Raw genomic sequence first — 24,842 nt, 5'->3', positions numbered from 1 at the left:
TTCAATTTCAGCCTTTTTTGTGTTGTTTTACTTTATATGACTTTTTTTTTTTTTTTCAGTAGGGAAAAGTGGTCCTTGCTGAAATTTACTTGTTCCTATGAGAGTGCTGGATTGAGTTTAAATGGGATTTGTGTGTTCCAAGAAACACCGCACATCTTAGGAGTAGTATTAAAGTGACTGACTGTTAGGTGACTTAATTTTTTTGTCATCAAGCATCCTTTGGTGAAATATGAAGTAAAAAATGACAGTGACAGGATGGCCATATTTTAAATAGACTTTGAGGCGCTTTCAGTTTAGAAATATTAAAACAGTTCTTGGTCAATCTCCAATATTTTAAAATTTTGTAGGAAAGTATTCCAATGTTTGGAAACAAGAGTATCTTACAGCTGTCTTCTGTCAATGTTACAGCTCTCTGGCTCCAATGGTGACTTGGTTTTAAGTCTGAAGACACAGTAAAAACTGACATTTAACAAAACCTTTTTTATTGCACTTGCTGTTAATATTGCTTAAATGCATTAATTAGAATGCAGTTGTAACTATAAAACAAAAAGACATTGTTATTCAATTTAAACCATCAAAAGAAAGTTTGGGGTTTAGTGAATTTTAAAATCATTGTAACTTTTAATATTTCTTTTCAGTCAATGAATTTTTCAAGGAAGACTTTGTAAATAATTCTCATTATACAAAGGTAACTGTAAACCCTCAATTTCTTTATTGTTCCTTAACTGGGTACCTTCATTCTCAGTAGTGAAGACAAAAATCATAACCTTGCTCTGCTGCTTGCTTGGACAGTAAAAAATAAAGAAATATTTAGACATTTAACTCTGAGGGGCTTCCAGGGTTAATTTGTATTCTTGTTTTATTTACACTTTACTTCACAGAGCTACTTGGTGTATCCTATCCTAGATGATAGAAGCTGATATGAAGTAAAAAATCTTGTCCAAAGAAACACTTGCAAAAATTGAGCCTTTCTGTTTGATCAGTTTTTCTTAAGTATAGAACCCCCCCCCAAACTAAAACAGCAGACTCCACCAACCAAACAAAAAACAACCCCAACCGAACAACAACAAAACCCCCACATCTTCCCCAAATTCCACTTCTATAAAAATCTTCACAAAGGAGAGTAGAGACCACCTTTGTTTATGCCTTTACTCAGAACTCAGTTTGAATTTTATTGCCGAACTATGTTGAATTTGGGTGCACAGTCAAAGGGGTGATTGTGAATTGGCTAAGCACACCTCAGCTCACTTTAAGTTTAGGTATGGCTTTCTGCATAGACTAAACAGTGTGAAGGTTAGGTAAACCTCCTCTTGGAGTGCAGTGTGTGTGTGAATGCCTTTGGCTGCCTGGACTCCAGCTGGAGTGTAAAGCTTGCAACAGGCTGAAGTACACCCAGATGGGTGACTGCTTCTTCTCTCAATGCTGTTGGCTGGTTGCCTGCCTGAAAACAATCATGTTGTGCCTAGGAATTTAATGTGGAATACCTGCTGATTGGTCAACCTGTAGTGTGCTAGGATCAGCCCTTTGGTCCATTCAGGCAAAACAAGTGAAGTGACTGGGGTCATGATTGGTGTCGTGCTCAGACCTCCTGCTCCAACATTCAGAGCTCTTACTCAATTCACACCTTAGGGTTTCTGTTACCATTCTTTAATTTTGCAGTAATAATCTTCGTCTACCTGTCAGGCATCAAATTGAGGGCAGGTCACACTGGAAGAGAAGGAAAAACTGTATCCAGTAGTGACAACAAGGCAGACACATTGTGGCCTCATTGTAAAGGGGCAGTCTCACTGTACGTGAGCAAGGTGAGCACAGCAAGTTTGAGGATGCTAACCAGGTTCAGCCAATAGTCTAAACTGCCAGATGAGTATATAGTGATGAGACAGATCAAAGTGAAAAAAGGAAGGCCTGTGAATTACGGTCGATAGAATGCTTGGCCAGGATGGACTTGACTGCTGTGTGGCTGTAACACAGTTCAGACAGAGACAGAGGCGCAACAGGCTAAAACAAGGGTGAATGACTCTTCTGAGGCTTCCTCTAGCTTTTTGTTGAACTGTCTTCAAGGCTGGTTGGGGTTTCCCAAACAGTTCTATCAATTGCTCAACCAGTATTGGAGAACTGGCCCCAAGCACACGCAGCCAAAATTCTGGGAGAAGGGAGTGTGCTCTTGTTCTGAACACACTCCCATGTACTTCTAGAAGGCTCTTGGGTACTAAAATAATAAGGAACATGTTAATTCAAGTGGATAGGATTTCTCTAGCTTTAATTATTAACTTAAACTCAGAACAACTTAGTTACTGTGCTAAAACTTAGTTTTCAAGCAAGACCAAAGATAGAAGAATTATGCAAAGCTTCCTTTCAATTCCTGCTCTTCAAAAATTTTCCTTTGCATCCTTCCACTAATATCAGTAGAATTACACAGAGTGAATTGTTCTGAGTCAACTCGCTGTGGAAGCTATGTTTCTGTTGCTTCCAACTGAAAGAAGGAGCAGAGTAAAATAAAGGCTTTGAAAACATGAAAGGTATAAGGAGTTTTTTATGTTGGAGACAGTATTAGAAATTATTAAGAAAAATAATGAAATATTTGCATTTCTGAAGAAACTCAGGTGAGCACGAACCTTGATCCAGTTCTGCTGTTCAATGGCATATAGGCAAATCTATGTATATAAATTCTTTCTAATATGTGGTAGTATTGGGGTACAAGTTTGTGTTAAAGGTTGTTTGTTTGTTGTTCATAGAATAACAAAAACTATAATGTTGTTATAAGCTGCTTCAACAAAAGTCAATAATCAAGCGTGACCATGCGTGTTTCATTGTTCTGTTTATCTCTGGTAAGTGGGCCAGTTCTTGAATCCTCTTCTGGCTCAAATATGTTTCTGTGTTGTGAAGCATCAAAATTTTTGTTTTTTTGAGGGGCTGTATTCAAAGGGTGCAGAGATAAATAATGGCTTCTTTGTCAGCCCTGCTCTTCATTTTGGGAAAATTGCCAAAGGACTCAAGGCTGAAGATGTGTTTGTAATTGATATCAGTGTGCTTAGTAAAAACCTATCGTGAATAACTGAAACAGTTGAACTTGATGATCTTAAAGGTTTTTTCCAACCCAAATGATTCTATTAAACCTAATTTGTCTCAACTTCTTCCCATACTGCTTTGTGGTTGTGCAATTTTTTGACACTCCTTATATTCTTACAGTGTTTTACAGAAGTTCTTCGCTTGCTCTTTGAGGCCGCTGTGTCTTCATGTGGAGGTTAATGTTGCTGTCATTATAACAGTAACAACAGCATATGCCTTGGAAAAATGGAGTTGAATATAGGTTTACTTGGTATATTTGGTATTATTATCCATACCCAGTAGAAGCAGCTCCCTTTTTACACTGTTCTTGTTACAACTCTCATGACAGTACTCTAAACTGAAGCAGCTTTAGCTTTATTCTTGAAAAGGGATTTTTGGAATAGGAAGGGCATGAAGATGGCTCAAGGCCATATTTTCATATTCAGTTTTGCTTTTATTCACGGGTCAAGTGCAGCTTGTTTGGAAAACAGTTTTTAGTTGGCATAATTACTGGCAGTTTTTTCTCTTTCTATGCAACCATGCATTCATATCTGGTTGCCAATACGCAATTCATATCACATCTGGATGATACGTGGTGGTCTTTGATCTGTGTTCTTATTCTGCTGTGCTGAATAAACAAATCATATTTGAAAGTGCAATATTTACTTTTTTCTCGTAAGATCAGTTTTCAGTCCTGTTTATCCTTAGCGTTTTTACAAGAATCTGCCTGGTGATTAAATAGCAGAGTCAGCTGCTCTCTGGTTTCTGGGAATTCAGTTCGAAGTTGTATTTTCCCTTGTTTTTGGCTAGCATACAGTTGCACTTTAGTTTCTCTCTAAATTCTCCCATGATGTAAAGTGCACTGAAAAACATAACAGATACGGTAAAATGTGTGTGCTTTGATAGCAGCTCATGTGCTAATGACTTCCAGGAGAATATGTACCCGTAGAGTTGAGCAAGCACCAAGTAAAAAAAATATTTTAGATTCCAGCTGACAGATGCTAACTCTGTTCTATCTTTTTGTATCTTCCCCTTCCCCCATCCCGCCCCAAACCAGATGCTTGAATAGTGTTGGAAGGTATTTAGAGAACTATAGTATGTGATGTCTTCTGCTGATAATTCTCTGCTGAATGAAGAGTTATCACTCTTTGGTAAGCTCGGTGAAGGCTTTTTATGATATCTTACAGTGGCTTGATCTACCTTTAAAACATTCTTGTCCTTTGAATGACCTTAGGTTGCAGTAATGTATAATAATAGTCTTGAAAACATTAAGTAGAAAGAATGAGAGTAGACCTTCTGTGTGCTGCTTTGAGAGGGAAAACAATAATGCCTATATATTTTTAGAATAAACCTTTTTAGCTCTGAAAAGGTTTTGGGTGTAAGCTCCAGCTTTTTTATCCACTGACTTCAGAATAGTTTAGTCACTTTTAGTGTTTTAGGACAACCAGGACCTCAGAGTCTCAGTGGTTCTCCTCCTGCAGGCCTCTAGGTGTGGAATGTGGATAAACAGAAACAAGTCTTTGAAGATCATAAAAATATTTACAAATGTGGAAGGAAATATGCGTGGTGCAAGAAGGAGGTGAGGAGGTGGTCCACTTGGTTCAGTGCTGGTAACTTTTTTTTAGGTGATTTACTTAAGTATGTAGTAGTGCTGGTTGAGTAAAGTATTCACCTTCTTTCGGTTTGGTGAACTTCATTAAGTATCTGCAGCTTTTGAATGAAACCGAGCTTGTTTAAATATCGTTTTTACAAGCCAGTGTTCCACTGTCCCTGGCAAGCGTAGATAAGGGTTTTTTTTTCTCTATACAGTATACTTTCTGCATTTTTAACGTGTTCTTTTAGAGACAGAAGGTGACCCTTTTTTGCTTGCAATTCATTACTTGTTACTGCATTCTTTACACTTTTGAAGCTGAAATTCTTTCTCAAAGATATTTCAGTTTTAAGGTCCAGGTCATTAGTCATCTATTCTAGGGGCACAAAACAGTGAAAACATAGTATGCCTTTCACTGATCCCCCAGTGGTTTTGGAAAATTCCATGGGTTTTTGTAATTACTGGCATTACAGATCCAGTCTAGACATCCTCCCTTCATGGATAGATGTGACACAACTGTGAGAGCCAATCATGAAGATTAGACTGGAAAACCATTACTTTGCATTGTTTCTTTGATAATTGCATAGTTTTTAATGGATGTGTCTTAAATCTTGGAGTGACAAGTTTTGTTGGCCATGGAATACCAAGGATGAAGAAAGGGAGATGGGAAGCAACTGAGTACATGGCAGGCAGAGTGAGAAAAATCAACATAGAAAGAAACTTAATTCAGAATTAATATTCCTTAAAAGAAGTATCAATGTATTCTTTGCCAGAGAAAATACAGAATAGAAGAAGGGAGTGGGGGAGATGGACTCAGCTAAGGAAGAGCAAAGAGAAAGGGACAGTAGTATTAACTGTGTAAAGAAGAGTAAAATACAGTATCAAAGGAAAGGGTAGCTAAGGCTGGTGAGAGATTTCTTGGTAGGTCACTAAGACCTGTACAGTTGATGTGGTGTATGCAGCCTGCGTGCTTGCTGGCCCTTCCACTTGCCCCCTGAAATCACTGCTGAGAAATTCTATTCAGCTGCAGTTCTAGAGATGAGTGATGGAAATGATTCTCCTCTCTAACCATGTTATCATATTTCCATCTACCCAGCTCAAAATAAAAGACTTTTAAAATGTTTTCAGGATTGCAGTTTTCCAGATGCTCAACCACCTATTCCCAACCACTATAATGTTTACAAAGCAAAGCTTTTATTGCTTCCTCCCACATAAAGGAAGCAGTGATGGGACAGAGATTTATCCCTAGATGACAATGTTTTTGTGATTCCAAAACAAACTTTCTAAAAATTATTTTTAAAACAAAAAAGGACATGTTCTTCTCTGCAGTTGTTACTGTGTTGTTTTAAAACCTTTTCTCAGATACTATATTAAAACTGAATATGACATTTTGTCCTAGCAATCTCTCAAGACACAGATGATAAAATGTTCATTTTCTACTTTTGTGTATTACAATGCCAGATTCTTTAATTTTATTTGCCTTCCTACTTAATGTTGGATTCCCATATTCCTTCTTAATTGCACCTTTTTCTTGCTTTCTCTTTTGAGTGGAAGAATATGGATGAGAGAGAAAGAACAGGTAAGATTTTATCCTTTTGTTTAAAAAAGACAGATTAAACCTTCAAGGCAGGTGTTAGGATGACAATGTGGTAGTAGCTAGAGATTTGAATTTGGTGCTTGCAGCAGAATGCTAAACAAAGTTCTGGTAAACAAGAACGCATGCAGCTAGTTCTCTTTCTGTGTTTTGAAAAAATATGTGATCTTTATGCAGCAGACTGCAGCATCCCAAACCTGAGTTATCTGTATGTAAAATAGTTCAGGTAATATTGGTAACCTACCTGCTGCAGTGAGGTCCCATATGGAATCATAGAATGATTTGAGTTGGAAGGGACCTCAAAGATCATCTAATTCCAACTCCTCTGCTGTGGACAGGGACTCCTTCCACTAGACCAGTTTGCTCAAAGCCCCGTCCAACTTGGCCTGGAGCACTTCCAGGGATGGGACATCCACAATTCTCTAGGCAACAGAGATATGTTGCAACACAGAAAGAAGTAAAGTAAATTAGTTTGGTCTGCAGCAGTGAGATGTTTTTCTGTATCTAGGCAACCTTTACAATTGTTTTGAATATTCCTCATCATCTGCAGAGCTGACAATAGGTCAACTACTGGTGCCTCTTACTGCACCTAGTTAGGACTACTGCTGCTGTTGACCAGTGTTAGCTGCTTCTCATTGTTCCAGCAGAACATTTGTCATTTGTGTGGATAATATCCATGTGACTGAAGTCATTCAGGCTCAAGATAAAGCTTCAATTCAAGGCCTTAAACACTGAGCTGCAATTGCATGGTATAGTCCACTGGATTAGAGTTGGCTGTCCTAGAACATTGTCAAATGCTTTACCTCTAAGCTTCCCATTTACGTAAAACTTCCTCATTAAGCATTGAAGAAAGAAAGAAAAAAGAAGGGGAAACTTTAGTATTTTGCAGTAAGATATCTTTAAGACTAAAATTTAAGCTGTTGGGACTAATGTTAAGAAAACAAAGGTTTTAATGTAGTGAGTCAATAGAGTTTCAAAATCTTCATTTATTATTGCATTTAGTATTGCATTTTGTAGTATTTCCTACCCAAAACAGCACTTATGTGCCTCAGTGAACATAATCCTTTTGTTTTGGCCTATTAGAATTATGTTCATAGAAGTGTAAAACTGAAAATCTGGAATACAACACAAAACTGATTTTGTAACATTTGATGCCAAAATCTCGGAAATTGTTTGTGAGAAATTTTGTGAGGTTTTACCAGTTATATGTTGAGAAGTATTAATGCTATCACTTTGGAATGGGTTTTATTTAGATTTTATTTTTACATTAACTTGGTATCATGAATCAATTCCTGCAGTAACTACACTGAAATTCCATAAGGGAATATTAATTGTCCATTTAATGGCACTGCAATGTGTTTACCTTTCAAGGATGCCTTAGGTGGCTTAAGTCCCATAGGTCATGCAGCTATTTGAAGATATGAGAATAAAGCTGTTGCAGACAGAGTAGCTGTGGGGTTTTTTTGTTTTAAAGCACGTCTGTGCTTACACATCAGAGGACATTCTACCCCCTGATTATAGTCCTGGTGGGAGCAGAGAAGCAATATATCATTACCCTGAAATAAAATGTGCCCAACTTGGCTTTTTAAAAACAAATTAATCAATTTGTAATTTCCAAATAACAACAACAACAATAATAATATATAATAGAAGTTAAAAGGACAATAACAGGCTTTGCTCTCTCCTCTGATTTTGCTGGTCTTTGACAACTTGCATTTGACATGTTACATACCTGCCTGTGCACCTGCTCTTATCTAGGTAATGTTTTGTACGGAAGACTTCAAAGGTCCAGAACAATTTACATTAAAGATAATGTTGCTGATATTGACTTAACAGAAAATGTCGTTGATACCACATGTGTTAGTATGCTGATTTAAAAAAAAAAAAAAAAGATAAGTGCAGAACTCTGCAGTTGTGTTTGTTCTTGACAGCTGAGTTAATGGAGACTTGCATCTTTCTGTAAGTTTTTTGCATATCCGGCTGCACTGATAATGCTAGATTTTTTCCACCTTATTCTTTTATGATTTTTCTTCTTTCCCTGTCAGTTCAAAGACAGATTTGAACTCAAAGTGTTTGTTTCTCTGCTATACGTGGTGTTGAATAAGATTCCAAACTTGCCTGGTTCAGAACCCTAGGCCAAAGCTTCATCAGGTCCAGTCTGTCATTCCATTTTTTTCATGAATGCTATGTGTGTAATATTGTTTATATTGATAATTTGTTTAATGATAATTTGTAGTTCAGAAATCCAAAATAATATCTGAATTTCAATGCTGCATATTCCATGCTTTCTTACTGTCTTTATTACTTCTTAGTGAACAAAATTGCACAGCGAACTGTATAGTTGTTAAAAACAACACAAATAGTTTTTAGGTACTGAAGTGCTCACAGTCTTTGAAAAAATTAAGCTTCATAAATAATTAAATGCATTTTAAAATGGAATTAATTTTTGCCACATCACAACATGATTCAGGCATCCTACTCAAGAGACTTGACTCAGCAGCTTTTACTGATGGGAAAGAAGGAAAAAAGGGAGAGACTTCATGTAGACATGCAAGTAAAGTTACTGAAGTATTGCTTCAAAGCAATTTTTCCACAGAAAAAAGTGACTGGAGAAGTGACATGTACATTCTCCCCTACCCAAAGCTCCCCAAATACTTTTGTATGAGAAAGTCTGCATTATTATAGTGCCTTCTGTTTCATGACTTCAGGCAAGCTACCTTAATGCATTCTGCACTTGAATGCAATAGCCCTCATTACTGCATTGTTGACTTCTCTTTAATTACTATATATGCACTGATAGTAAATACACTTTTTCTAAAGAGTTTATGGACCAAATCCAATACTTAATGAGGTTAAAAGAAATCTTTGTATTTGAGTAGGTGTTAAATCTTGCCCTGAAATGCTGGACAAGGATAATATAGTGCTTGTATGATAACTTTAATGAATCCAGAATCCAAAATAAACACAGTCATATTTTGTGGACAGTGCAAGACACTGTGGTCAGCCTTAATGTGACATGCCACAGTCGCTTACCATGGTGTGGACCCACATCTAGTATGAACTGGATACTGGGAAGTGGGAAAAGGTTTCCCTTTATTATAGATGTCACTTAAGGGCCATGCCTTCTGTTTGTAATCTGTGGTTAATGGCAAAACTTTGCTTTACCTTGTTAGAACAAACAAGGAGAAAGGAAAGAGTGGAGCAAGAAAAGTTTTCGATATGGGTATATGTGTAAGAAATATAGAAAGAAATATATCAACATGAAAGCATAATATAAAAGAAATCAAGAAAGAAATGAGAAAGAACTACATCATCATATCTGTGTTAAATGGTTTGATAAGAAATTATATACATAGGCCCAATTGTGACAACATTCACGTTCACACACTAGTAATTAATGGCAAATAACAACTACTTGTGGGAGTGAAAACTGCTGGTGAAAACAGTGAAATCAACCTCCTAATCTGCATGTTTATAAATTTGTGTACAATTGTCTAACATTATAGAGAAAATGAGGGATTTCAAAACCATTCAGTGGTAATTTAAAATTACTTTCTTTTCCTTCCTGTCCCACAGGTACTCTGTGTCTGCATGTTAACAACAATCCTAGGATGTATATTTGGCCTGAAGCCTAGCTGTTCAAAAGATGGTAACTAATATGCCTTTTATTTACTAATATTTGCTTTTTTTTCCTTTTTGTAAATTAATTTTTGTATTACCAGAATGCCACCCTTTCTTGCTGCAGAAGAGAATTGGATGCATTGCTTGAAGCAGTATCAGTTAGAGGGTACTGAAAATATCAGAAAATAAACCTCAGGTGTACTCAACACTTGTGTGTACTCAGTTGAGCAGTAAACTGATCCTGGTACTCGGTGTCTGATCTGGCAGCTTCCACGTATCCCAACTGTCACTGTGGTGGCGTCACATGGCTGGCTTTTCTCAGTTCACCATGAAAAAAACCCCAACCAACAACTTGTATTTCATGTTGTCCTGGAACATTTGTTTTTCATCTTTTCCAGACAATTATGGGGGGGAAAAAAAAGTTATTTTTTTTACTGGTTAGAATTGTAGCTTGAAAACATTCCTTGTGGAATTCCTCTGTCTATTTTCTGTCCTGAAAAATATGTGAGTTTTTTTGATGGTGAAGTTTCTTCAGGTAGAAGGTTACGAAAGATTTTTTTTTTTTTTTTTAATTAAGAAATCAAGCTTCGCTTTGTGAACCACTATCAAGAATAATTTCAAAGTTGATCTGTTGAACAATGATTTTTAACTAAAATTCAGATTATTAATTTTCCACTAGAATATATATAGTATTTTTCTCATTTTACTACAGCTTTGTAGCATTGGCTGATTAGTATCTCCTTTTCCTAATATCACACACCTTAAGATTCTTGAGGAGCCAGATGATGAAGAATTTACCTCACTCCTTTCTGGTGATTGCACAGGATTAGACAGACTGACCAACTGCTTAAGTTTTGTTAATCCTTCACATGACAAGTTTCTGGTCTGTTTTTTTTTTTTCTTTTTTTAATTCCCCTGCCCCCAGCAACTCTAGTCTAGTGGAAGAATGCTATGTCTTTTTTTCACATTAAAACGGGAGAAAAAATAAACTAGTGAGCAATACAGCTCAAGTTTGTATCTCTTGTATCTGGTTTGGAACAGCCCTTTTTGTGTCTTGAGATAGCATCTTCATGGTACAGTGGGATGCAGAAGTGAGGCTTCTTCAGTTCCTCCTCCCCAGGGCATGGACATGGGAGAGTTGCAAGCATAGGCAATTCAGTTTAGATTCTAATTAATGTTTGATTATTTATAACTGTCAGACATGAAAATGAAGATTAGTGTTCTCTGCAGAAGCATTTCATTGCCTAGGGCACCCACAGTGAAAACGTCCTTCAACAGATCTTCCATATTCTGAATGACTCTAGTCAAATATTCCGGTGAGACAGACAGGCAAGGACAGTCACAATGGGAATTGTAGTCTTTTGTTTCACTTGTTTCTGCCAGTAATGAAACACCATGTTCTTGCTAAAACAGAACAAACCCCTTTGTTCAATATGATGAAAAACATTTTTGTTCAGTAAGAGAAAATATTCAGTTGGTTCAGCACTTTCCTTTGGCTGTCACTGTTTTTGCAGCCATCCTGTAAGTTTGGAATGACCAACTGTGTCATCTCACAAACTGACTGTATTAATTTCTTTTGCATGTTGACTGATTTGGGCTCAGCCACTGACATCTAACACTATCCAATATTACAGTGAAAACCTGCAAAGGTCGTTGCTTTGAAAGGACCTTTGGAAGCTGCCGTTGTGATAAAGATTGTGTCGAGCTTGGAAACTGCTGCTTAGATTACCAGGAAACATGTATAGAACCAGGTAAGGATGAAAAGGTAGTCCAGGTTATGATTGTGGGAGCGATCTCTCCTGTTCTGTGACAAGAGACAGCTCAGCATATGTGAATACTGCTGTGGTCAGGATTTCTTTCAGATGGGCTGTGAATGCAAAGGAGGGGCTACTGAACAGCAGAGTGGTTTTGATGCCAGCGATCTCCCTCTCTTTGTGCTCCTTCCATTGCATTCCTGAGTGGAGTTACAGTGGTGATGGGGTTACTGGGGACTCCTGTGGAAACATCAGGGCTTTGTACAGCTGCTGTTTTACAGAAACAAAGCTTGTATTTCAGCCAGCTGGACTACATAGGAACTGACATAGCCACTATAATGGCTTTCCCATAGCTCTCCTGTGAGGAGAGAGGCTACAACAGACTGTGCTGCTGCCTTCCCCCTTGGAAAGAGGAGGAATAACTGCAACTCGAGATCTCAGCCAGCTTTTTGTTCTTTGTCTGGTGGTAAGAGAACAGTGACCTGCATTGTCCCTGACTTCAGGGACAACTCCTACATTCTCAGGCAAGCCCAGAATAGAAGTGCATTCCGCATATTGTATTTTTCTGTCATTGCCTGCGTGAAAAAGGGAAAGGACAGAGCAGCTCTGTAAAAGCTGCCATCTCTCCTTACCCAGCTATTCAGGCCCTTTGCCGTGTTACTTCCCAGCTTGAGTGTGAAGCAAGGGTCATGAGCAAGAATCAAGGCAGAATGACAAAACAGATTGCACTGGTGGAGAAGGATTGCAAAATGAGTAGCAGTTGTCATAATTTGCCAGAAAGAAAAGGTCAGATAGGCAAAGGTTTGAAAAATATCTCAGAGAAATTTTACAGGGGGAGTTGTTAGTGCAGGTAGAACACTAAGGGCAAAACTTGACTGTTTTCTCTTCTTTGATTTTGCCTTGATGCTTCAAATGCAACATTCTTTTCAGGTAACTATTTTTCTTCTTGCTCCTCTTTACATGTATTTCATTAATTTCTGGGTGAGACAACAGTGATAAATTTAGAATTCCAATGTATACTTTGAAAACCAAATGATTAAACTAGGCACAAATCCCTGCTTCAACTGACTGCTATTGAAAGATCATCTCATTTGCCTAAAGCTTTTTGTTTATATATATAAAGTTGCATATATAGTTGAGATATATGTGTATATATTTGTATGTATATATAATTGCATAGAGTTTACTCTGCTGTCTGTTTAATTACATCATTTTCCCTCCGTTAAAAAAAATTCTTTAAAAACAAACTGGAGAGTCTGTCTTAGCTCTAAGAATGGGAATGAATTGATTTATGTTGGTTTTTTTTTAAATTAGCCTTAACATCAGTGGAGAATCAAATTCTTATTTCCCAGTAGTATCATGTAACTAGAACCATAATAGATTCTTCTCCCTCTCTCACAGAAGTAAAGATCTATTGATATTAGTGGAGTTACTTAAGTTCAGTATCCTGAAATTGAGATTAACCTCTGACAGTGCTTTTAGGGATTTCTAATTGCTAGTCATGTATAAAAATGTATGAAAAAACATTGAGTGTCCTCTGTTCAAACATTTAGATTTGGCTTCCGTGTCTCTGTAAAGAGCTTCACGTAAATATTCACTCAACTGGTAAATTCATTCATGCTTACCCTCATTGAATGTAAAGGATCTACTTTTGTTTACAACTGATAACAAAATCATAGTATCATAGAATATGCTGAATTGGAAGGGACCCGTCAGGATCATCGAGTCCAACTCCTGGCCCTGCACAGGACACTCCAAGAATCACGCTATGTGCCTGAAAGCATTGTCCAAATGCTTCTTGAACTCAGAGAGGGTGTTTCTATTTTCCAAAGTGCCAAAGTTTGCAACACTATGCATGAATGAGAACTCAAGGCTGCTTTTCAGTGAGTAGACATTTGAGACCTAACTTTACACTTGGTTTGTTAGTTCTGCACTTACAACATTGTGGAAGTCATTGTGCTGTCCTTCTCTCTCATCTGTTTTTTAGCCCACATATGGACCTGTAATAAATTCAGATGTGGAGAAAAGAGGCGACCAGAATATCATTGTTCCTGTTCAGATGACTGTGTGGAAAACAAAGATTGCTGTGTCAATTATCAAGCTGTTTGTAAAGGTAAATATTCCCAACAAATTCCTATATCTTTCATATGTACCCGTAGTTGTATGAAAGGAGTAAGGACTTTAAAAGCACCCAGTAAAACGAAAAAAATCTTACATTTATCAGTAAGAATGTACTGTCTTAAAAAATAAATTGCACTCATTTGTTTTAAGGAGAGGCAAGCTGGGTTGAAGAAGAGTGTGAGGACATTACTGAACCTCAGTGTCCAAAAGGGTGAGGAAATTGTATATTTGCATAGCTCTGCTCTTTGCTTGCATTTCATTTTTGTGATTATTTTCGCTGCTGTGCCTTCCTGGGATCTACTTGCCTTTCATACATACAGTAAGAGCAGCTGCCAGACAGAAGGACACCTGTTCAGCCAGCATTTGGTGTGCTTACTAACAGATCAAATTGCTCTATTCCAGCAACACTCGTGTATCCCAGCACTTGCTTGACTTGTAAGACACGCCTATTCCTCAGCGCTCCTGTCTCTCACACATATGTGTGATCTGGGCAACTTTGCTGTGCTGCCAACCTTATTGTTGACCTACATGTGCTCCAGTACCCACTATCCCAAATATTTTGGGACCCATCCAGCAATCTCAGGCTCCTAAGACTACCTTCCTCCCTGATCACTTCGAAAGACCTCTTCACTAGCTTGCATTTTACAGCCTTGGAGCTGCAAAATGTGCACAGGTTGCTGTTCCAGTTTCACCAGCAGTGGGACAGCATTACTTGCAAGCTGTCTGAACTACTTTCTTTAAAAGGTGTATAATGCCGTGGGATCCTTGTATTCTCTGGCTCAGCTCCACAGTGGGCCTGCTCCTGCAATTTATGTATAAACTGTGTGAGGAATTACTTGTGGTTTATGGCATCAGCACTCAGGCTCAAATAATACAGCAAAACTCCCAGGCAGGAAAAAAAAGCCTGTATTTCTTGTACTGTTTTTGCTGTAGGATCTTTAAATTAACTCAATAGCTAAAGTTAACTACAAACTATGGTTGTATGTCCAAGCTATTTATAGAAGTGACTTAAATGTTCTTGCTTGAAATGTGCTCTACTGGTAAATAGCTGGTAGATATGTTGTGGGATAAGTTGAATTAAATTGTGTTCTTGACTGACAAGTATCAAAAAATCAGACCTATTTTCATTTTGAAATTATGCTGTGCTGGGGATATTTCTAGTGAAGTAAAAACATCTTATTTTGTTATATCACTACTTTTTTGACTTAAGATATTTGAATAATACTGTATTTATTCACTGGAGTTATAATACTGTCAGAGAACATTTCCTTTTGAAATATTTTATACCAGTTGAGTACTCTTCATTCTGATTCAGAGCAGTAAACAAATGCTAACACTTCACAATCTTCACCAGGACAGAAAATGGAGCTTCTGTCCAGCTTGTAGTCCAAGTCCCCAGCAACTCCATATGTAGAAAGGTGATAGCCAGGTCATTCTTGAAGCTTTTGTCATTAACTCTTGTTCTGAGCTCAGGAACCATTTGGGACTGCATGCTGGGAACTGACTCTAGGATGCTGATTTCCCTAATACAAGGTTAGGAAGTCTTGCCCCTGAAAGGTTGGTAAACAAGCAAGAGCCTTCTACAGATCCACAGTCAAAGTTAATGACGCAAATGTAATAGAGCAGCTCCTGTTGGTTAACTTGTTTTTTTTTCTTCTGTTCAGTGTATGAAAGAGTTACATAGTTACTCTACTAAAATTGTTTTAATCCTGGCAAACCCAGAATGTTGCAATAAGACCCAGCCCAGGAAAGGGTGATGTGTGGTCAAAGTGTTGACTGAAGGCTCATCTGGAACTATTAGCACACAAACCTCTCCCAAAACTAACAGCTCTGTAAACAATCCACTTCTTCCTATCGTGCGGTAGGCAGGAAGGCAGGTGACTTTAGTGCAGTGCTCATTTTGATACCTCAGGATATCAGTTCCAATTCTGTGCATATTAATACAGCATGTTTTGTGGATTCAAATGGCTGGTTTTATTCTGCTTTCATTTTAGCTGGATTTGTTCTTGTAGTGCAGAATAGACAAAACATGATGCAGCGTTCAATGAGGTGCTTAATCTGAGAAGTCCCACTGACTTCAATGAGATTTGTCAGCTACTTAAAATTAAGTACACACCTAAGTCTTTCCAAGATAAGGTTCTATGTTATTTAATAGAGTTATAAAATTAATGAGCTGTGAGATCTCAGGAGTGATCTACTGCTTAAAATTAAGTACACACCTAAGTCTTTCCAAGAGTAGGTTCTATGTTATTAAATAGGGTTATAAAATTAATGAGCTGTGAGATCTCAGGAGTGATCTAGTCCTTCCCACTGTTCTAGGAGTAAAATAATACTCTGAGAATTCAAACCTATTTAAGCAGTTTACCCTAATGCTTAGGCAGGTGGCTTTACTGATAACTTTTTCCTGTCTTTTTGTCCTTGTGTCTTTTGCTGTACTTTAAGCTTATTACTGTTTGTTCTGTCTTCACTGAGCTGGAAGAACAGCTGATTCCTTTCCTCTTTGTTGATCTCTCTTTATATTTTAAGATGCTATTGTGCCTCCTGTTGAGGCTTTGTCTACATTTACTGAAAAAGAAAGCTTTTCTTTCTATGCTTTATGGCTGTATATAGGCTGTAATGTATGAGTATGTATGTGGGATAGGAAGTTTTCTGTGTAGTATGTTAAGATTTTCAAGGGGACTTTCTTTCCTTTATTTTTCTGTTTTCTTTTTTTTTTTTTCTTTCTTTTAATTATGGCCTAACCTGCCTGCAATGAGGTAGGTCAGCTTGGCAAAGTGTTCCGTGGTTCTGGTCTCTTGATCATCCAACTTACTAGACCACAGTAAGCCTGTGTTGCCTGCATTGTGTTTCCATAGAAGCAGGTTTATAGGAGGGGATAATTGCTACTGCATTTCCTTCAGTTTGGAGTCAGGATGTGACTGTGGTGTACCTATTTATCCAGGAGCTGTTAAACATGCTTGTCATACCATTTGGACATAGCCAGAATGAATCACTGGCAGGACCAAAACTTGAGCCTCCCAGATCTACTTGCTCATGGCAGTGCATTTCTGAAAGTGCAGTCTTGGCTACTGACAGGAAAAAGTCACGGAGATTGCTGATATACCTTGGAATTGAGCTCATGTCAGTTTGTCTGGGCATTTTACTGGAGCTGTTCCAAAGAGTGCAGTTTATCATGGTATGTCACGCTTTGCTTCCCTGAGCACCAGGGAGGTCACTAACTATGTGAGTTTTGGCATGTGTAGAGTATACAAGAAGTGAAATGGCCAACTGCCTCGTTGTGGCAATGGTCTATTTTGCCAAATTTAATTTTACATGTGCAAAGGGGTCAGTAGCTAGATTTGCAGACAACCAAAACATGTATTTAACAGTTGGTTTACTTGTAAATGCCAAACCAGAAACAGTTGCGTAAAGTCCCTTTCTAAGGAGTTGTTTTAAATTTGGTGGGGTTTTCTGTTTGGGCTTTTTTTTTTTTTTTAAGTTAGACTTGTTGGTAAGTAATATTGAACAATCTTTGCCTCAAAGTTCATCTTCTATTTCAGGGAAATTTGTAGTGAAGATTTTTAGACCTCTGCATTTGAGTGAATCAATTTATTGGGCAAGAGGGGGCGTGGAGAAGGTGTTTGCAAAAGGTGCAGACATCAGAAATTTTTGTGCAAAAAATACTTGTAATATTGGGCAAATGTAATACATAAATACATAATGTTTCCCTACTCTGTTCTGCCAAAGGGCTTTAGTCTTGGTCTGAAAATCATTCATTTCTTGTTCCGAACTAGTTGCCCCTACTAGATTTTCAGAAGATGATGCTAAATGTGCCATATAAATTAAAAACCAGGATACAAACATGCATCTTAGAAATGCAACTAAATGTTTTGTTCTGTCTGGAGTGTAGGGCAGGCTATGTAATGGTTCTTAGTAATGAAATCCTTTTGGCTGAACTGTTGATTAAAAATTGTTGATTAAAATTTTCTTAAGATAGACATGTTTTGGTTGCCTGACTAATCTTTAGCTTAATATAATCACATTTGTTTAATGGACATAAGGCTTATGTTTCCCTTGTAAATGACTGCTTGGATTTTTTGTGGAGTACCACACGAAAGAAATTGTTAACACTTTATAAATAATATTTGTCTTCTATCATCACTGTTTTATTTTGGGAAACTAAAGTGCAACAAAGTTAAAATATTCATTTTACCATTTGCAAACATAAAAAGGAAACATGCAATTGACATGTAAAATATATTAACTTCTTTTATGGGAATCTATATTTTCAGTAGTTATTGTTGCACTTCTGTGGGGTTTTTTCATTTTTGTTTTGTTTTTTTTTTTTGCCTCGTGTCCTCATATCTATAGGTCAAACCTAGGGTATGTTTTCTTCAAGGAAGAAGTTACTGATAACTATTCCTGTCTGTGAGGCAATGTTTTAAGTACTTACAGTTGGAGAGAAATTGTTTGAACAGGGCTGAAGCTGGGAACAAGTTAAGACTGGAAAACATAGGTCCTGTGGAGACTGGAAAGGCAGATTTTATTTTAGCTTGTTCCAGTGAAATCAGTTTCTGAATTTATCTGTCAAGTTCCAGACAGAAATACTGTTACAGTGTTTCCAGTCACAAGGCCACGTTGAGTTTGGAGATGGGTAGTACTTCTGGTACAGTAAGCAAATTCTTCTTGGTTGAATAATCTTTATAAGATGAAAGGAAAAATGTGTGTTTATAATTGCTGATTTTAAATACCCTGTACATTAGACTTGCTTACAGTTTTGTGTTTTATATATATATATAAATCCTCTTTTTTTTTCAGCTGGATTACAAGTTGTTCAGGAGTAAAGTGAATAAAGGAAATTTTATTTTAAAATAAGGCTTCCCACTGCCTTATTTCTTTCCCTGCTCTTTCCTTGGGGTGGGAAAGTGGGGTTGAAGGGGCTGAGCGTTGCTCCAGTGGGACTGATTTCAAGATAAGGACTATCAAACCCACCAGATGGATTACCTGAGCATCTCATGTTATGGGTGTGTTTGAAATCAAACCTTGTCATGACTTCTCTATACATTCCCCACTGCATTCCTCAATGTCTTTGGGTAGGACTCCTATGCCAGCCTGCAAGCAGAGAGACCAGGCAGCTTGTCTGGTCACCACTATGCCAGCCTGCAAACCTTCCTGCTTTGGACAACTTACTTCCTTGGCCTGGTTTATAGCCCCATAATGAATATTCCAACTATCTGGGGGAAACTTTCTTGAAATAAGTGATAGGAAATTATTTCTCAGAGTCTGTCTTTTAATATTTAATTTCTGTTTGTTCAGATTTACCAAGTCTCCAGTGTTATTATTTTCATTGGATGGCTTCAGAGCAGAATATTTGCAGACTTGGGGTGGACTTCTCCCTGTTATTAGCAAATTACGTGAGTAGTTTGTTTGTCTAAGAAATATTATGATGTCTTACCTGAAAAATCCATAGATGCAGCTATGCTTACTCTTTAAAATCCTCACATTTCTTCCATGAATATGGAAGTAGTTGTCCTAAATAACAACACACAGAGGACTTGAGGTGTGGGAGAGTGTAAGGGCAGAAAGAGAGAGGGCATGAGGAATGGGCCATTTGGATTTTTGGTGAAATCTTCTAAATTATTAGGTAGCCCTGTTATATTTCGGAGGTGGATGTTTTTGGTGTGAGCTTACTTTATTTCTTCAAAATAGAAATAGACCCTTTTTACTCTATAATGTATATAATCTCATATTTAGGTGGAATGGCTTGGAAAATGGAAAGCAAGGTAGAAAGCATTTGATTATATTTGAAAAAGAAGACAGAGAAAAAAGAGATTAACAGCAGATGATATAGAAGGGCTAGTAGAAATGTGATGAATCCAAGGAAAACTTCATTTAACAAACATTTCCAGAAGAAATGAGAACCTCACCAGTACATGTTTATTCCCTAACTTTTGTAGTGTCTTAGTTATGTAGGCCTAAGTAACTTTAGTTACTTTTCCTGTTTCTGTTTTGGCTGTGGTCTGTAAAGAACTGATGGTATTTCTTGTCTGAAAAATATGCCAATTTTCTTGACTTCATAAATTACTACCTGGGGTGCCTGGTTTCAGTTTGACTAAAAATAAGTGAGTAAAAATACTTGCTTTTTTATACAGTGGTTGTCACCACTTGATATGTTCCAGAGGATAACAATTCACAGATGTATTTGAGGATGGTTTTTTTTTTCCTTATTTCATTCCCTGTTAGCATAAAATAAGGCATTTGAAAAGTTTTCATTAGATACAGTTATAAAAAATTTAAACTGGAGAAGTCTTCTTGGGCAGTGCTAGGAGAAGCTGGCTATTACAAATTATTATAGCTCTGCCCGAGATAAAAGATAGCAGTGCCACAAAGCATCTGTGGGACTTCTAGTCTGTGATATCCACTTCTGTGTGTAAAGTTTCTTCATTCTTTGGTCTGGATAGGCTACAGTGCGACTTCTCTCATTGACTTCTATAATAATCTTGTATTTTTCTTTGTACTGAATCTATGATAAATTCTGACCACTAAGAAATACAAATATCTTACGATCTTCATCAAAGTCACTTCACTTCTCCAGAACTATAGAGTCTGTGATGATTTTTAAAGGATTCTAATATCAGAATGTCTAGTAATACATGTTTTAGGCACAATAAAATTAGGAATAATCTGGGAGGAAATATTTCTGCATTATGTTAACATTTCTAAATTACTCTGCAGCATTTTTTGGCAATGTGCTAGAAGACTTTTACAACAGAATATACTACAGGATTTTCAGCTTTCTCCTTTTCCCCCTCATCATAAAGTGATGGGTGAAATACTCAGATAAGGCAGATATTCTTCGGTACGAGAAAAATAGTTTCATGAATGAAAACTGGTGTCACTGGTGTGAACCCAGGCATAGCCTTACTGTGTCATATGGTGTTTAGAGAAGACATTTTCACATGATTCTATGCTATGATATTGCAAGTTTAAGATAAATCATCCTTTTGTATTAAATTGTCTTTAACTAAGGCAACAAGCCAAAAAGATGGAAAATCCCAGCAAAAAACCCCTAGGATTTTTGGCAAAAATTTTCTAAGTGTATTTTTCTCTTACTTTTAAAAAAGACAAAAAAAAAATCAACCTCTCCACCCACCTCCACCAAAAAACTACAGTTTTGGAAAACAACCTCAAGAACAGACTTGGAAATGGTTGAAATGTGTTAAGTGTGTTGCAGTAATAAAAAAGATACCAGTGATGATTTGTTATACAGAATGCAAATGTGGGAGAGGATGTCTATGGGACTTGAGAACATTTATTTTTCTGGCTTCTTTCTCTCTTGATTAGCTCAAATTGATTATTTCAACAGAAAAGTAATCAAAGCCTCGATTCAATGAGTTCAAAGTGCCTTGATGCAACACATTTTATGTTATTAAGCCTTTCGTTTTTATTTTATTTATATTATATATAATTACCTATAGTCATAGTGAAGATGATGGTCCAGTAGTGTTCTTTCTATAGGCTCATTACTTTTGGTTCTTTAGCTTCTGTTGAAGCAGTTTGGGTTATCACATAGTGTTTTTTAAGTTGTTAATGAAGGCTTTTTCTTTTCTTTCTGAAAACTGGGGCCCATACGTTTACCAGTGGAAATTTAGGCCCCTTAAATAAGGTTTTCTCAATTGCTTTGGCCTGGCTTATGACTCCTCATACTGACAAATACAGTACACTAATCTCTTTTAAACCATATGGTTTTTTATCAAGATAAAGAAAGCTTTGAATTTCATTCTAAAATACTAAATTTCATTCTAAAAGTTTATATTTTAAAAGCCCCGCAAACAAAAAATGAGACTACAAAATAATTTTGTAAGCTGTGATTTGACAGATGACTGAGAGACCTAGGGCACCACTGTGCCAGTGGCCACTTAATCTCTGGGAGCATCCAGGGTGAAGTTGGTCTCAAGCTGCAGACTGAATTTACTGCATACCAGGGCAACATGGAAGGGTTTGATTTCTTTGATTATTCATTCTTATCTATGCATGCTTTTCACAAAGACTGTAGGTTTTGCTCATGTGACCATTGCAGTCAGTGATTAGGAATATATAAAATTCGTGTTAATAGCTGTTTAGTCAGCTTGTAAATGAAGGTGGGAAGAAAAATTAAGCCCACAATTTTGAAGAACAAAAACTTTCTGGAAACATGTGTTTTGTTTTTTTTTTTTTTTAATAGGACTATGTCTTCATGAGAGAAACTTGCAAGATTTTTATTTCTGTAATGTTGCTGATTTTCTTTCTTCCTTCCTCTAGAGAAATGTGGAACATACACTTCCAGTATGAGACCAGTGTACCCTTCCAAAACCTTTCCCAACCATTACTCCATTGTCACAGTAAGAATTCCTGTATATTATATGTTTCCACACTGAATAGATGGTTCACTATCAAGTTGTCTCCAAGGGAGTAGTATATTTTTGATGGATTATTAAAATAATAGTATTTCCCTTCAGAATAGGAAAGTGTATATATTATATTCTTTATGTAATTTAGATTAAGTCATATAACACTACAGCTAAGTGGCCAGATCTAATGTAAGTAAATCCAATCCTTCCAAGGGTAGCTGTGAGAATTCCCATACAGTGGAACATCACATGACTTTATAACTCCTTATTTGTGTAAATATTTCCACTAAATTGCAGCTCACTCTCTTGGAGTGGGAGCAGCCTGACTCCTTTATATTGCCAGCCTTATTCCACTTCTTTAAGGTAGCATGATGTGAAGTAGAGTATGAAATGAGAGATTTGAGCATCATACTGCTGTTGACTCTGTCTGTGATGGGCTGTACCCAGGACTGCATAGAAATGTAACGGAACTGATCTTGCAAATTTCCTGCATATGGAAAGAAAAACTAAAATGGAGGTTTTTAACACCAAACACAGGGTTGGAATCGAGGAGCTCCTTATTGATTTTGTCATGCCAGAACTAAAACTCAATCAAATACTAGGATCTGCACCTCCTGTCTGATCTCTCTAGTTTGTCAGGACACTCGCTAAGTGAGGAGAACAGGTTCAGGAATGAGATGCTTAATTGTGCAATCCTTGAAAATCTCCATGACTGAATATGCAACTAAGAGGCATTAAGCATGCCCTGCAGCCATGTGAGGTATACAGTACAGAGCTTTGTCTCAACTTCCTATTCTTGTGAAAAGTAGTAGGGTCCTAATGGTGGTGATGTTTTATCCTTTATAAATGTAAAAAGGAACTAGTCTGCTTAAAGGCAGAGCACAAGGTTTCCTTGTGCTACCCAAGAACTGATGCCCCTGAGCACTTCCTTCCCTGCAACAGATATCCCAGCTGGAGCTTTTGCTCATGCGCTGGAGGTCTAGCATAGGTAGTTGCTTTGTCTTTGGTACTAAAGATACAACAAATATGTGAACTCATAAGATATCTTTCAATTTGATCCCAGAAGAAATTGCTGGCCTATTTTTCTTTTTGTCTCACTGAGAAACAATTAAGAATTGGAAGGTAGGGCTTGGAAGCCATGGCACATGATGCTGTAAAATTTGGGTCTTGAGGTACTGGTGGAGTAAAAGTCACATATAGAGTATTCCATGGATATACTTGTCTAAAAGACATGTTTGTGCAGCCAGAAGGTTCTTTTTCTTTATAACATTGCAACAAGGTATACTTTCAATTACAGGGGCTGTATCCTGAATCTCATGGTATAATTGATAACAAGATGTATGACCCCAAAAGAAATGCATCCTTCACCCTTAAAAGTAAGGAGAAGTTTAATCCACAGTGGTACCAAGGGCAGCCTGTAAGTATTAATACTCTTCTGAGAATGTACATCAGCCTGCTATGTTACTTAATATCACTTGAATGCATAGTGATGTTGAAAGAGTACAGAGGGTACTTCTAAGTCAGCCAAGAAGTGTTACTCAGCATGATTAGGATTGCCATACTAGAGCTGCAAAATAACAAATGAAACAAAATGTAACAGATTTTGTTGAACTTAAATGGAATTTTCCCAAAGGAGAATGAAGGCTTAAAGTAACTAATAGAGATACCAGGTCTTTTTCTGTTTTTAATATGAGTGGGCTTGCACTTAACTTCTCTGAGAAAATTGACAGACCAGTTAGTTTTAGTATTAAGAATCATTACTAAAGGTTTATGCTCTGAATAAATTACTGCTAAGTCTAAAGATGTGGTTTTAAAAGAAATTGTCTCGGTTCAATCATACACCTATGCAAAACTGCTGAGACTGCCATCAAAATGAAGTGGCATGGAAAAGTTTGGGTGAGCGCTAGCCTGAAGAATAGCAAGGGACCAGATGCAGCTATTTACTAATGCAGGGAAGACTAGGTTGTTTTTGGGTTTTGGGTTTGGGTTTTTTTTTTTTTTTTTGATTCTTGAGGAAAGAACACACTGTTGTAGACTTTGCAGGCTACTGAGAAGAGAGCGATGTGAGTCAGGCAGAAAATACGCGTGAGGCATAAATCTGCAAATCATGTGATCAGCAGTAAAACCAGAAGATCTGACCCCACAGTGTTGCTTCCATATGTCAAGAGTATGTGGGATGTAGGTCTTTGGAATATTCCTACCCCTTCTTGTGTCACTGTTCTTGAGACACAAGAACACCTTCCTGGTGTTCAGCCATGGGTCTGCCATTGCATTCTACTAATGGTTCCTACTCCTGCCCTGGCTCCCCCTGGTGTAGCAGCAGAAGGGATGTGAGTGCCTGCAATAAGGAATCAGGCTACAAAGTGTATCTGGGCTGCAGATAGTGGTGACCTGCAAGATTGACTGGAGTGTTCCACTTAAGTTTTAGTTTTTGGTCTTGCTAAAGGGTGCAGAGTTAGTGAGGGTGGCAGTGGGGTCTGTCAACTACTCAACTAATTCAGTGACCTGCACTAATGACAGCAAATGTTCTGCTGCAGATTTGGCTGACAGCTGTGTACCAGGGTCTGAAAGCAGGTACATTCTTTTGGCCTGGGTCAGACGTAGCAGTTAATGGAACGTTTCCAAGTCTATATGAAAAATACAATAGGTATGTACGCCTGTGTCTCGGGTGAATATTTGATTTTAACTATTATAATGGGACAGATGCCAGAGAAAGCATAATTTTTTTTTTTCCTGCTTTCTAA

At 37.4% G+C, this 24,842-nt stretch overlaps 1 protein-coding gene across 3 annotated transcripts in view; it reads left to right on the top strand.

Moving 5' to 3' along the window:
• ENPP1 (ectonucleotide pyrophosphatase/phosphodiesterase 1) overlaps positions 1-24,842 on the top strand; it is a 53,266-nt gene that overhangs the window by 5,776 nt on the left and 22,648 nt on the right. For 2 of the 3 annotated variants that reach the window (XM_064649468.1, XM_064649470.1), the window contains exons 2-9: positions 9,810-9,882; positions 11,489-11,605; positions 13,596-13,721; positions 13,880-13,940; positions 19,025-19,122; positions 22,010-22,089; positions 23,396-23,515; positions 24,636-24,745. In XM_064649468.1, the coding sequence (XP_064505538.1) occupies positions 9,810-9,882; positions 11,489-11,605; positions 13,596-13,721; positions 13,880-13,940; positions 19,025-19,122; positions 22,010-22,089; positions 23,396-23,515; positions 24,636-24,745 (785 nt within the window). Of the gene's footprint in view, positions 1-6,187; positions 6,219-9,809; positions 9,883-11,488; positions 11,606-13,595; positions 13,722-13,879; positions 13,941-19,024; positions 19,123-22,009; positions 22,090-23,395; positions 23,516-24,635; positions 24,746-24,842 lie in introns of all 3 variants that reach the window. The other variant, XM_064649469.1, reaches the window with a different exon arrangement.

This window comes from Pseudopipra pipra, chromosome 3, assembly GCF_036250125.1.
Source record: "Pseudopipra pipra isolate bDixPip1 chromosome 3, bDixPip1.hap1, whole genome shotgun sequence".
Lineage (NCBI taxonomy): Eukaryota > Metazoa > Chordata > Aves > Passeriformes > Pipridae > Pseudopipra > Pseudopipra pipra.
This window is presented reverse-complemented; position numbering and strand designations above follow the sequence as displayed.